The sequence below is a fragment of the Rissa tridactyla genome, chromosome 1, assembly GCF_028500815.1.
Source record: "Rissa tridactyla isolate bRisTri1 chromosome 1, bRisTri1.patW.cur.20221130, whole genome shotgun sequence".
NCBI lineage: Eukaryota > Metazoa > Chordata > Aves > Charadriiformes > Laridae > Rissa > Rissa tridactyla.
The window spans coordinates 166,462,940-166,475,394 of NC_071466.1; the positions used below are offsets into that span (position 1 = coordinate 166,462,940).

Consider the following 12,455-nt stretch of genomic DNA (forward strand, 5'->3'; position numbering starts at 1 on the left):
CACAGATCTAAAACAGAAAGGAACAAAAACCGACCCACAGAGCCAGGGCATCTCCCTGCTGAGCTGTGAGAGCTTGCAAATGTCCTCACACCCAGCCGCCCAGGCTGCTGTATTTGTGCCAGTGCTATTAGTGAACAGTGGCCTGGGCTTCCACCCTTACACCTGCAGCAAGTCCCAGGTTGCCCCAGGACAGGCAAGGATGCAGGACAGGAAGGGCAAAGGAGACCTCCAGGGGGTGCAAGGAGGGAAGACAACAGCCACCGCAGGGGATGATCCAAAAAAAAAACCGCGCGAAACCCCTGGTTGCACAGCTGGTGCACTGGCTGCTGGGGAAAGCCTTGGCACAGAGGCACTGCCTGCGCCAAAACCTCGCTGTCTCAAGTGCGGGGGCAACGCAGGACACCCCACCTCTTCCTGGGTGTGCACAAGGAGCCAGGTAAGAGCAAAAGAGGAGAAGAGAGCTACTGCAGCCCCTCCAACTATAAAACATCATAAAACATCAGGGCCCGAAGCGACAGGCAGAGAGACGCCGCACGGAGGGAACCCCAAGGAAAAGGGAAAACAGACTTCTCTCCCGTTCCCGCAGCGGCAAAGCTGGCGGAGTTGCTGCTACAAAACCCTATTGATTCCCATGGCACATATCCCACTCCTGCTGTTTACAGAAAATGAGCCCTGGGTTCCGGCGGGAGGGGAGAGATGAGCATGTGAGGGTCTGCAGCCCAGGAACCTCAGCAACGAGCTCAAGCATGGATTTCAGCTGGTAGAGGAGGAGGAGGAGGAGGAGGAGGAAGGTGCCTGAAGTGCAGCTCCAGCACCCGGAGAGATGGTGACAGCCAGCCCCTGCAGAAGGGAGCTGTAAAAGATGGATCCCCGGCACTTGCTGCTTCTCCCTCCCTTTCCCACGCCTGGTTTCTCTGCGGGGCTTCGGAGACGCTCAGCCAAGCGGCCAGAGCGGGGCTGGCAGCGCAAGGAGCAGGGACAGGGGGTTTGTGCCGAGGCGGAGGAGAGGCGAGCCCCAGGGGGAGAGCGGCTGCTAGCTTTGCTGCTCAAGGCTTAATGCCCTAAGAGCCCAGCTGACTCCTGCTCAGAAGCAAAGGGAAACGGCAGGCACTCGGGACGGCCAGGCACCCGACGATGCTGTGTTTCCCCAAACCATGACAGGACACAGGTTTGGGAAATGGGTCGCCCTTTGCCTGCTGCCCTGGAGCTGCCTGAGCTTTGCCCGGAGTGATGCTGCTGGGCCCGGGACCTCCTCGCCTGGGGCAGGACACGTCAGAAAGGGGCTGCCCATAGACACTGCCAACGGGACCTACGCGCACAGCAACATCTCAGGTACTCGGGGGAGCGATCGGCCGCCTCTCCCCCTGCGGGGCTGCTGGGGGCCCCACCATGCAGGCCCGTGGGGTGAAGCATGCAGGGATGGGTTGATGATGGCACGATGGTGCTTCTCCCACCTAGGGCACGCGTAGGGGCTGCAGGGCTTTGCGTGGTCCTCACGGCCACAGCAGCTTCTGTGATCTGGGAGAGATGTGTCACATCAGAGGCAAAGTCTGGGGCGCAGGAAGGAAATTTAATGCTTGACCGTCTTCCTTTAAGAATAAAGTTCTCCTCCATATTAATCTCTATGCATATCACAACGGGTCAGCTCCTTGGCCCACTGAACTCTCCCCATCCCCAAGCGCTGAGCTTGGACCTTTGGGAAGAAATGAGGAGGGAGTTTTTTTAAAAGCACAAATGATCTCCAAAATGCTGAGGGTGATTTTTTTTCTTTCTTTTTTTTAAACCCACTTCCTAGAGCAGAGCACGCGCCGTTCCCCAGCAAGTGGGACATGGCATGAGGGCTGCCGTGGGGTGACCACCTCCGTGTGCGGGCAGCAGCGCAGAGCAGCCCATGCCATACCATTGAACCCTTCACCTTCCCAAGCCTTTATGAACTACGTGCTGTTTCCAAAATGCCCATCGGGAACAGTCCCTGGCCCCACTTATCTCCAAATCACGGCGAGGAATTGTTGGAGAAGGTGCTAGCCAGGGCCGGACAATTTAACTGTTCAACAGATCCAGCCCAGGCGTCTGGGCAGCCCTGCCAGCACCACCGAATTTACTCATATAGACATCTCCACTACCTGTTAACAGCATTGCTGGACCTGGAGAAAGTCTGATCTTACTCAACCTGATTTGTTTCTCATCAGCCCCTCTGGAGGAGAAGCCTACATCACCTCAGCAAAAGGAGAGGCAAACCAAACCTCTCTTCTCTCGCATTAGCTTTACGTGGAATTTCCCTCAAAAGTTCCCCCTAAGCAAGGCGGAGCACGTTTCTGCCTGCAGGTTTTAAGCTTGGCTTAACTAGAGTTGATCAGAGTATTTTCCTTTAATTCAGGATAGCGGTACCTGTGATACCTGTTACACAAGAATCTACTCATCCACGTTTTCTTGGCCTTGTGTTAGTATATCCAGGGTGGTTTTTTGCATGCACCCAGTCAGGCTGGTGTCCCTTTTGGAGCCTGCCTCACTCCCAGCTCTCACCAGGTACCAGCAAGCTGGAACAAGGACAGCACTAAAGATGCAAAGGGTACAATGCCGAAAGGATGATCTAAGCAGGATAACTGAGTAGCTCTGAATAGTTGTGGGTAAGAAATTAGGAGAAAAAAAAAATAAAGGCTGGGATGGAAAAAGTATCTCTCTAGAGCAGAGAGCAGTATTTTTATTGCTTTGAGTTCCAGCCAACAATACTTTCCCAGAATACTGGGGTATTAAGAAATGCCTATCCTCTTCCTTTCCCTCCTAAAGGTTGCTCTCTGGAGGCTGTCCCCATCCTGTACCTTTCCAGTCCCTTCTGCCCTTCAGTAGCTGCTCACATTGCAGAGTTTGCACCTAGAAGACTTATTTTCCAGACAAAGCCACTGGACTTCCCTACATATCTCCTTTAGGATTATGCAAAAAAAATAAATTCAGAGACTTGCAGGACCCGGGGGGAGCGACGCAGGGGCCAGGCAGCCTTTTCAGAAGCATCACCAGCGGGGGCTTTGTCACCACCTCCACCTAACGTCTCCCCTTCTCCCCCAGCACCGTGCACGGCTCTCTCCCCACCGCGCTACGGCTATTACTACGTGGACAGAGGCTCGGGTGTCTCCTTGGGCTCCGTCCTCGTGTACTGGTGCCAGGAGGGCTACCAGCTGGTGGGCAGCGAGAGGCTCTCCTGCCTCCGCCGGGAGAGCGCTTCGTCCTGGAGCCACCCCCCGCCCCACTGCCAGGGTAAGGAGCCTGCCGGGGCCACCCAGCCCCTCTGCCCATTTGTAGGGTCTCGACGGGGTGCAGGCGATCGCCACCCGATTGCTAACTCGGGGGGAGGGACGTCAGCAGCCGCCCACCCTTGCATGGAGGGTTCCTCGCTCTGGCCAAGCTGGTGAGGGCAGGAGGAGGAGGTGGGGTGTCCCAGCCACCCTGAGAGGGGACAGCGGAGGTCCAGCTTGACCCGGTTGGTGGTGGTCAGCACGGGCGAAACGCCACGTTTCAGCGGGGTCCCCGCAACGGCATTTCATGAGCTGCATAAGGTGGGGGAGGGGGGTTGGCAAAAGGGTGAATTCACCTGGCATCGGCTGAGCAGATAACCAGGCCTTATCATCTCGCTCCCGGTAACTGGCACAGAAGTCACCAAGTTGTGTCCAAACCTGGCACCCAGCTCCAGGGCACAGCCAAAAGCTTTCCAGCAGGGAAGAGGCTGAGCTCCATAATCACCCAGCACGTGCTTTTTTGCAAAAGCTCCAGCGGCAAAGGGCACTCACCTTGTCCGTGCTCCGGGCTCACGGGGAGCGAATGCCCGAACGCCCAAGGAACAAAGTTTATGGCTTTAAAAGCTTTCTCGCTGCGTATTGTGCACCCGCATAAAATAATTTGAGGAAAGATTGCCCTCCAGAAAGTTATATGTTTTTGCGGTGGCAAGCAAAACCGCCGGAGTTGTGACTACTCTGTAGCTTACACGTGAATTATATTGCTTATGTGGAACACTGAGAAGTAAAGCCCCAAGGCCCTTTCAGAAACAGTTTATGGGCAAACCTGTGGTGCAATAGCTGGCTAAAAAAAAAGAAAGTTTGAAATGGAAAAGGTCCGCCACATTCGCTTTTGCCACTTCTTTTTCAGGCGCTCAAGATAAGCAAATCCATTTTTAAAAGGTAGCATCTCGCAAAGGTCAAATTAGGAACCAAAGTGTCCCAAGCACAGGACATCCCTGTAGGTGCTTCAGCTCAGCAGCACCCCAGGCAGCTCGCCCTTTAAAAATGAAAACCAAAATAAAGCAATTCGCCTCAATTCAGAGCTATAAAACCTGATGATACACAGTCAGTGGCTGTCTCTCCTTCATAAAAATAAACACAGCAAAACAAAAGCAATAAATTTTGTTGCAGTAGGTTACAGGTGCTCCTGTAGTAAAACATTCATAAAGCTGGTTAGCAAACCTTATCTTCTCAGCCCCAAATGGAGGCTGCAGTTTGTGCGCTACTTAATGCAGAAACAACTGGCGTAAACCAAAAAAAAACCCTCCAAACTTTAAATCACACCTTGGGTTCCCCAAAATAAAGAGGCTTTAAGAAAAAAAAAAAAATCCCCATGTACTTGTTCTCTTTGAAACAAAAAGCAAACCTCTGTACTTTCAAAAATCTTAACTTGGTTATTTTGCAAGTGTCATAAGGTTGGGTGTTTTGAATCTGTGTATTTTATTACTTTGAAAACATAAACATACCATTTTTGCAGACATTAGTGAATTCTTTCAGGTTATTTTGGCCTTGGGTTGAGAGGCATGTCCCTGACATCAAACATTTACAACGCAAACATAATTTAGGTTCCCTTTATGGTTTGATCAGGATGGAATTCATCTGCTCTTTCCAGACATCCATCTTAGGGCAGGGAGGGATTAGACTCGGATGGACCATACACCCATCCATGAAAATTCTGAAGGAAGTGGCTATTTTTTATGCTGAGGGTGGTGAAACACTGGAGCAGGTTGCCCAGAGAGGTGGTAGATGCCCCATCCCAGGAAACATTCAAGGTCAGGTTGGTCGGGGCTCTGAGCAACCTGATCTAGTTGACGATGTCGCTGCTCATTGCAAGGGGGGTTGGACTGGGTGATCTTTAAAGGTCCCTTCCAATGCAACACATTCTATCATTATGGCCATCAAAGTTTCCAATTAATTTTTAATTATTTTTTTTTTTTACATTTCACAAGCCCATTTTTTCTGTCAAATGCTCAGGCTTCCTTAATCCATTTTAACTGAACTTTTTTTCCTTTTTAACTTCCCCCCTTTTTTCCCTTTTTAACTTTTTTCCTTTTTTTCCTTTTTAACTTTTTTCCCTTTTTAACTTTCCCCCTTTTTCCCTTTTTTTCCTTTTTAACTTTTTCTTTTCTCTTTTTAACTTTTTTCCTTTTTTCCTTTTTAACTTTTTCTTTTCTCTTTTTAACTTTTTTCCTTTTTTCCTTTTAACTTTTTCCTTTCTTTCCCTTTTTAATTTTTATCCCTTCTTTCTTTTTAACTTCACCCATTCTTTTTCCTTTTTAATTTCCCCCCCTTTTTTCCTTTTCAACTTTTTTCCTTTTCAACTTTTTTCCTTTTCAACTTTTTAATTTTTATCCCTTTTTTCCTCTTAACTTCCCCCCTTTTTCCCTTCTTAACTTTTTCCCTTCTTAACTTTTTTCCTTAACTTTTTTCTTTTTTTTCTTTTTTTCCTTTTTAATCCCCCCCTTTTTCCCCTTTTAAGTTTTCTTCCTTTTTTTCTTCTTTTTTTCCCTTTTTTCTTTTTAGTTTCTCCCCCTTTTTTCCTTTTTAACTTTTTTCCTTTTTAACTTTTCCCCCTCTTTTTTCCTTTTTAATTTTTTTCCTTTTTTCCTTCTTCACTTTCCCCCCTTTTTTCCTTTTTAACTTCCCCCTTTTTTTTCCCTTTTTAGCTTTTTTCCTTTTTTTTTTTTTTTTATTTCCCTTTTCAACTCTTTGCCTTTTTAATCCCCCCCCGTTTTCAACTGTTTTCCCCAAGGAACAGTTAAGCAAAAGTACACATCCAGGCCAAAAAAAAAAAAAAGAAACAACAATCCCAAAAAAACCCAACACACCAAAACCCCAAAACCAACAAGTTCCCGTTATGTCTTTATTTCTCACTCAGGCCTCCGCTCACGCCACCTTTGCGCTTCACGCAAGACGCACCCGACGCACCTTCTCTTTCCTCTCCCGTGGGATTCTATTCCACCCCTTTTCTGAAGAAAACGCTTTCCGATGCGATTTGGTTGTTTTTTGGGGGGGGTTTGGGTTTTCGTTTGGTGTCCCCCCCATTCGCTTCCTTATTTATTCAGCCGTGGCCATCACCCACGTTTGTTATTACGGTTGTTAATTAAAACGACACCTTGAAGCGCAACTTCAGGTTACCCGTGGGGAGCGGGACCGGGGAGGGGGGGGGGGGGGGGGGGGCCGCAACGCCCGCGAACGCGGGCGTTGCGGCCCCCCCCCCCCCCCCCGCCTCCCCGGTCCCGCTCCCGGCTCATGGCCCCCCCCCGCCTTTCTGTCCCCGCAGTCGCCCCGCAGCCCTCGGCCACCGCCTCCCGCGCTGCGGTGGCCGCCTCGCTGCTGAGCGGAGCCGTTATCCTGGCGCTCTCCGTCTCCTTCGCCGTCTGCTGGTGGCGGGACAGGGCGAGGAGGAGCCGGGGGGGGTGAGTACGGAGGATGGAGGTGGGGGTGAAAAAAGCGGGGTTTTGGGGTGTGTGGGGGGGGTGGTGTTTAAGGAGTAGGAGAGAAGCCACGGTGGGGAGCGGGGCTGGTCGAGCAGAGGTACCACCAGCCAGGACCAGAGCAGCATCACTGCAGCAGCGCTTCCCTGTTTTCCCAGCATACGGTCCAGTAGGACCTCTTTAATATCCCAGACAAGAGACTGCGGCAACAGGGACCGCGCAGGAGCCTACCTAGGATGCGGCTTTAACCCAGAGCCTAATTCCTTTTTAACAGAAGTCCACAAGGACAAGGAGTGGAAAAAAAAAAAAAAAACCCTGCAAGAGATGACACCTCAGCCTCTGAGGAGCCACCAACTCTACCTCGCCCGCTCTTCCCGGGGCTGGCTGATGCCTCGCTGGCCCAGCCCCACCAGCACCCCTTTTCTGCAGGGCAGGAAAAATTGCGGTGCTTTCCTCTGGGAGCGGCGGGAGGGTGTCACAACCATGGGGTGACAACCATTTGGTTTAAGATACAAACCTGTCAGATCTTTCCACGGGGTGGGGTTGGGTGCATAAATGAAAACAGCCAGCCCACAAAGCACAAAGAAAACCCCTGCATGGCCTTCTCTCTCCACCTTGCAGGCAGCAGCACGGGAGGAAAATCAGAGGAGGACGAAAACGCAACCCCGCCACCCCCGAGAGGGGAAGGAATGCTTTTGGGAGACTGAAACACTACCACCGGCGCGATTACCACCTCTCGGCTCTCTCCAGCTCCGTGTTCCCGGGGGCATTTGCAGGATGCAATAATCTGGCTTTCCAAAGGTAGGGCTCAGCCCCCTCATGCTGGCGCTGCCCCCCCCAGCCCCTCAACACAGGGGCAGGAGCCTCTCCCAGCCCATCCGGAGGCAGGAGCAGCCAGATGTAAAAGCCCAAGTCGCTTGGGCACTCGATCCCCTGCCTCATCCCCTTACACGCTCCCCCCCCCAGCACCTAACAGCAATGAAACCCTTGCACCCGCTGTTTCAAGGTGGAGGCGAGACAGAGGACCAGGCCTCCCCTTCACCCTGCTTTAGCATCACCTGGGTGGGCTTCAGCCTCCCATCAGCGCTGCAGCCCCCTCTTACTATCTCTTCTCCTTCTTGCCTTTACCAGGAGCCCCGAAAACCTGCCAAAGCTGCCCCCGCAGAGCTGGCACCCCGACGCACAGGTCCTGCCGCCGCTGATGTTACAGCCGGGCACACCACCCATGGCCGCCCTGCCCGGCCACCCGCCCCGCACCCTGCCCCTGCCTGCCCTGCCCTGCCGTCCCCACCTCCCCCGGGACCCGCTCCCCCTCTACTACAGAAGCTACGAGGAACAGAAGCTCTTCAATAAGTTCAGGAGGCCGGTTTGAAAAAATTAAACTACCATTCAACTTCCCCCCCACCCCCTTTTTTTCCTTTTAACGCCATCAATTCCTTGAAATGCTGCAGCGCTCAGGAAAGAATTTCACAAGAGCCAATTGCTGCACCCGGACCTGGGTTGGTTTTCAAATGGAGAAAAACTGACACTTCAGCTTGAAAGGCTTTTTTGATATACTCCTTTTATTTCCCCTCCCCTGTCCAGAAGTGCACATTTCAAACAGGAGTTCCCGGGGTTAAAAGCTGCTTAATTGATCATTTTGGTGAGACGCGTAAAGCCAAGTCTGAGCAGCCCCAGCTTAAACTGTGGGCTGAGCGTGTGCAGACTTCCAGGTTTTAAACACAAGAGTCTGATTTTCCGTTTTGGGCTCTTTTCAAGGCTGAAAGTGGAGACAGCCAGTTACCAGGAACAAGGAATCTATGTCATTAGAGAATTGGAAGCATTTACAATTCATTGCACTTGAATGTAGGCTGAGATTTAATTGTTTGGGGTGTTTTTTTTGTTATTCAGAACTCACCATATCCTCCCATTTCTACAGAGACAATTTTGGACTTACAAGGTGCAGTGACAAGTCTGCAAAGATAGCTAGACAAGAGAAAAACATGAATTTATCTTTAATACAAAGGATGCAGCACACCTTAAAAAAACAAACGAAAAACCACACACCAAAAACCCAAACCCATCAAGCTTGGAGGGGTTTTCATCTTTTCTCTCCTGCACTAGAAATTCACATCAGCCGTAGAGCAGTGCCCAAAGCACTAGTGTAAGTGCCATCATTTGCATTCAGAAAGCAACGACGCTCCTATTTCTGTCCAGGATTTCCTGGGTGGAAATACATGGGTGGGTTCAAGGCAGGGCAGGCAGAGCCTGGCCAGCAGCTTCAGGACACCTGGGCCCCCCCAGTTGGCGCTGCAGGACAGACCCGTGCACGCGTGGCACGCCTGACGCAGTCCGGGCACACGGGGCTCGCTGAGTAACATGGCATCACGTGCGCACAGAGATGCTGTTTATACCTCGGGGGGCGTTGCAGCCTCCGTCAGAAGAGGTGCTGGCAGCCCCAAGGGCTGGTGCACGCGCGGGGCGAGGAATAAGAACAAGCACCCGGGATGCGGACCCCCAGCATCGCTCGCCGTCCAGCGCCCAGGGATGCAAAACCGCAACACCCAAACGATCCTGCTGCTACAAAGTTTTAGTCCGCTGACTTCATTTCCGTCAACATTTTGCATCGCGTTTCAAGGAAAGCGGCCTTGAAAGATGGAAGGTAGCACGTTTTGTGATAAAGGCAAGACCTACTGGTGGACGTCTGGGAAACACTGCCGCTTCTCCCTGGAAAGAGGGCTAGGGACACTGTTTTTTCTATTTCTAATAATAATAAAGGAATCTCTCCCCATTCCACTTCCTGTGTCCTCTTTTCACGTCACCAGGCTACGGAAAGTCTGGTTTCGGGGGCTGGCTTTCGTTGGGGGAGGGAGCAGGTGGTAAAGCTTTTGCAGATCCCTTGCAAAAGACAACACCCTCCGTGGCCATTTACCAGCAACTGCACCACGAGAAGGAAAAACCCTTTCATTCTCCCAAGACAACTGAAACTGTAAGAAAGAACAGGAAAAACAGGACCTGCGCTGCGTTTCCCTTCGGGCTCACGTCCTAACCTTGTGTTTTTCTCCTCCCTCTTTTTCCAGCCAAGTCTAACACATAGGGAAAGGAACAATCCTGCTTCAAGGTAAGCTGTTCCTCAGTCCCCTCCCTCCTGGATGCTCGTGAGACTGCCCAGAGCACCATCGGAAAAGGCATTTTGCACGCAGACACGCCAACCACAAATTCGGGCATGGCACTACGGGTGTTTTGGGCTCTCATGAACACATGGGCACCATACTCACAGACTACGAGGATGGGAATAAGACTTTTTGTATCCGTTTCCTTCTCTGTTCCTCTCCCTTGTCATGTTTTAAGGAAAAAAAATCCAACCCCACTACAATTTCCCCCTCTCTCTACGGAGATTTTTGTTCAAAGAAATACATTGATGATCTGAAAGGTCCCTTCCAACATAGACAGTTCTATGATTTGGGACACAGTTTGTGGTTCCCTGGATCTCAGCAAGGCTTTAAAACAAAAAGTGGGATTTTTTTTTTTTTTTTCCTATGTAAGATTAGAGATTGACACCTGCTTTCACTGCAAATTGAAATGACGCACGTTTCAGATATAAAAACCTTTTGCCAAACGTGTCCAGGAAGATGCTGTTTTTGAAGTGTCACAGCAAAAAGTTAGCATTTTCAACAAAAAACTGACACAGTAGTTTTTCATACAGAGAGAAATGTAAACTTGAAACAAGCACTTTACACAACTGGTATTTAAAATCTGATTTACTTGACAAAATTGAAACGTTTCCTTGGGGTAACATTTTCCTGACTTCTTTTTTGTGTGCAAAGTTAAGCTTTCCACTGCAAAAATTTGAATCCAAAAGCTTGGCACCCTTTGCCAAGTTCCTCCAGCAGGGAGGAGGACAGCCAGGTCTTCCTCAAAAGTCATCTCAGGCTTGCAGGAGGGTGAAACCAACAGAAGAAAGATGGGTGAAGGGCAGGAAGCCCAACTCTACCATGAGTTTCCTTACCAACCCCTTAGCCTTTGCCTCGGTTCTTGTGCGGCCCGGCGAAGGGACGCATTAAGGTTGTGAAGAGCCACACTCAGCTTCACCCCAAAAGGCACCATCAGTGAAGCATTTATTTACCAAAAGAGGAAGGAGAAGGAAGGTAACTATGCAGAAGCGTTAAGTAATTTGTAAATGGGTAGAAACAACCCTCACAAGCCTATAATCCCACACATTCTCGCTGCATCACTTGGCAGTTCCTACTGGACTACCATCTACCCAACCCTTCTCCACCAGAGCAGCACGTGAGGTGCTGCCCTCTCCACCATTTCCCGCTGCAGCCCAGAGAAATCCCAGCTTTCTCCGCACTAGGGAACGAGGTTTCCAGCTGTTGAAGATCCTGGCCTCTCTACAACTGAAGCTGAAGCTCTGAGAGGTTTAGTTGTAATGTTTTATGCAACATCAAATGCAATATCCAGTTATATATTATGTGCCACATCCCTATTTATTCTTTATTTACATTTTATGCATGCAATATCCAGTAGGCAAGATGGGCCCTGGAACTGGAGGAAATCATCTGAAGATGGACGGAGATAGCTGCCAAGGTCAGCTCATTGCCAGTTTGTGTCCCAGGCAAACCTCACAAGCTTTCTACTCAGGGGCTGAACAAAGAGACAAAGTACCCTCATTTTTACTAATATTTTTTTTTTAAAAAGGATTTTAAGCTTCAGGCTCCACATTGGAAACCTCAGCCTGCATGCTTATCCAGAAAGAGCTAAACAAATTTTGGTCACAACTTTAAATTCTTCAGTGAAGCTCAGCGTACCAGCCTCCTAGGACTGTCATCACCAACAGAAGATATTTCAGACCCTCTCTGAAGATCTGGGCAAGGTTAATGCTGGGACCTGCAACATTCAAATCCTAAAGCCATGAAACTCCAAGAAGATGTTCTTTGTGATGTTGAAAAGAACGGCCACCCTCTGCCAGTACAAGCTTTCTAGACTACTATTTGCTGTGCTGGTAGGAAGAGGGAACAAGTCACACCCTCTCCAGGCATCTCTAAAAGGGAGAAGGATTTGACAAATTTTTAGGTCTGAAGACTGGAGGGAGAAAATAGTAATCTAGCAAGATTCCACAGAAGAAAGCAACAGTAACCGCGCAATGACTGTATCCCACTGAAAGACCCCACTTCATCTGTGTTCCAGGAGATGGGCTCCTCACGAACACCACAGGCCAGGCAGATCACACTCCCACCGGCTTTAGATTAACAAGGACTTTTCTGTACTGTTTTCCTCCACAGCGACACCACCTCTGTTCAAACGACTTACCACACCTACCATCACTGCGTCAGCACCACCCTAAACCAGTGCTTTTCATCACCAAAGCCAGTAACCGATCTGTTGCTGCCAGGATCATGCAACCCACCTCAAACCTCCACCCCGTGGCAGTTCAGACTCCCGCATCCCCGCAGGTGGCTCTAGCTCCCTGTACTCGTATGGCAAGAACTTCATTTGACCATTTCCACCTCAGGAGCCTTCACTTTGCCGCATTAACATTACAGCGGTATGCCTAGGGCAGAGGCAAACCCCAGAAAGAAGGGAAGATGAAGATCTTGCTCGTATACAGCACCCTCACACACAGATCAAAGCGGCTACTTCGCGGCCTACACTGAGGCTACACCATTTCTTACACTCTATCCCAAAGCTATGACAAGACTTCACCTCTTTCCTCATTAGAAGCTTTGTTTACAGCAAAATCCATAAATAGACGAGGACCTGAGAGCTG

General features: G+C 50.1%; 1 protein-coding gene across 1 annotated transcript; it reads left to right on the plus strand.

Annotated features, from left to right (window-relative positions):
- The first annotated feature begins 1,154 nt into the window (after positions 1–1,154).
- LOC128908572 (uncharacterized) lies at positions 1,155–8,078 on the plus strand. Its single transcript, XM_054199103.1, has 5 exons — positions 1,155–1,332; positions 3,064–3,252; positions 6,553–6,688; positions 7,328–7,507; positions 7,838–8,078. Exons 1-5 carry the CDS (start codon positions 1,155–1,157, stop codon positions 8,076–8,078), a joined length of 924 nt encoding a protein of 307 aa, XP_054055078.1.
- The last annotated feature ends 4,377 nt before the right edge of the window (positions 8,079–12,455 follow it).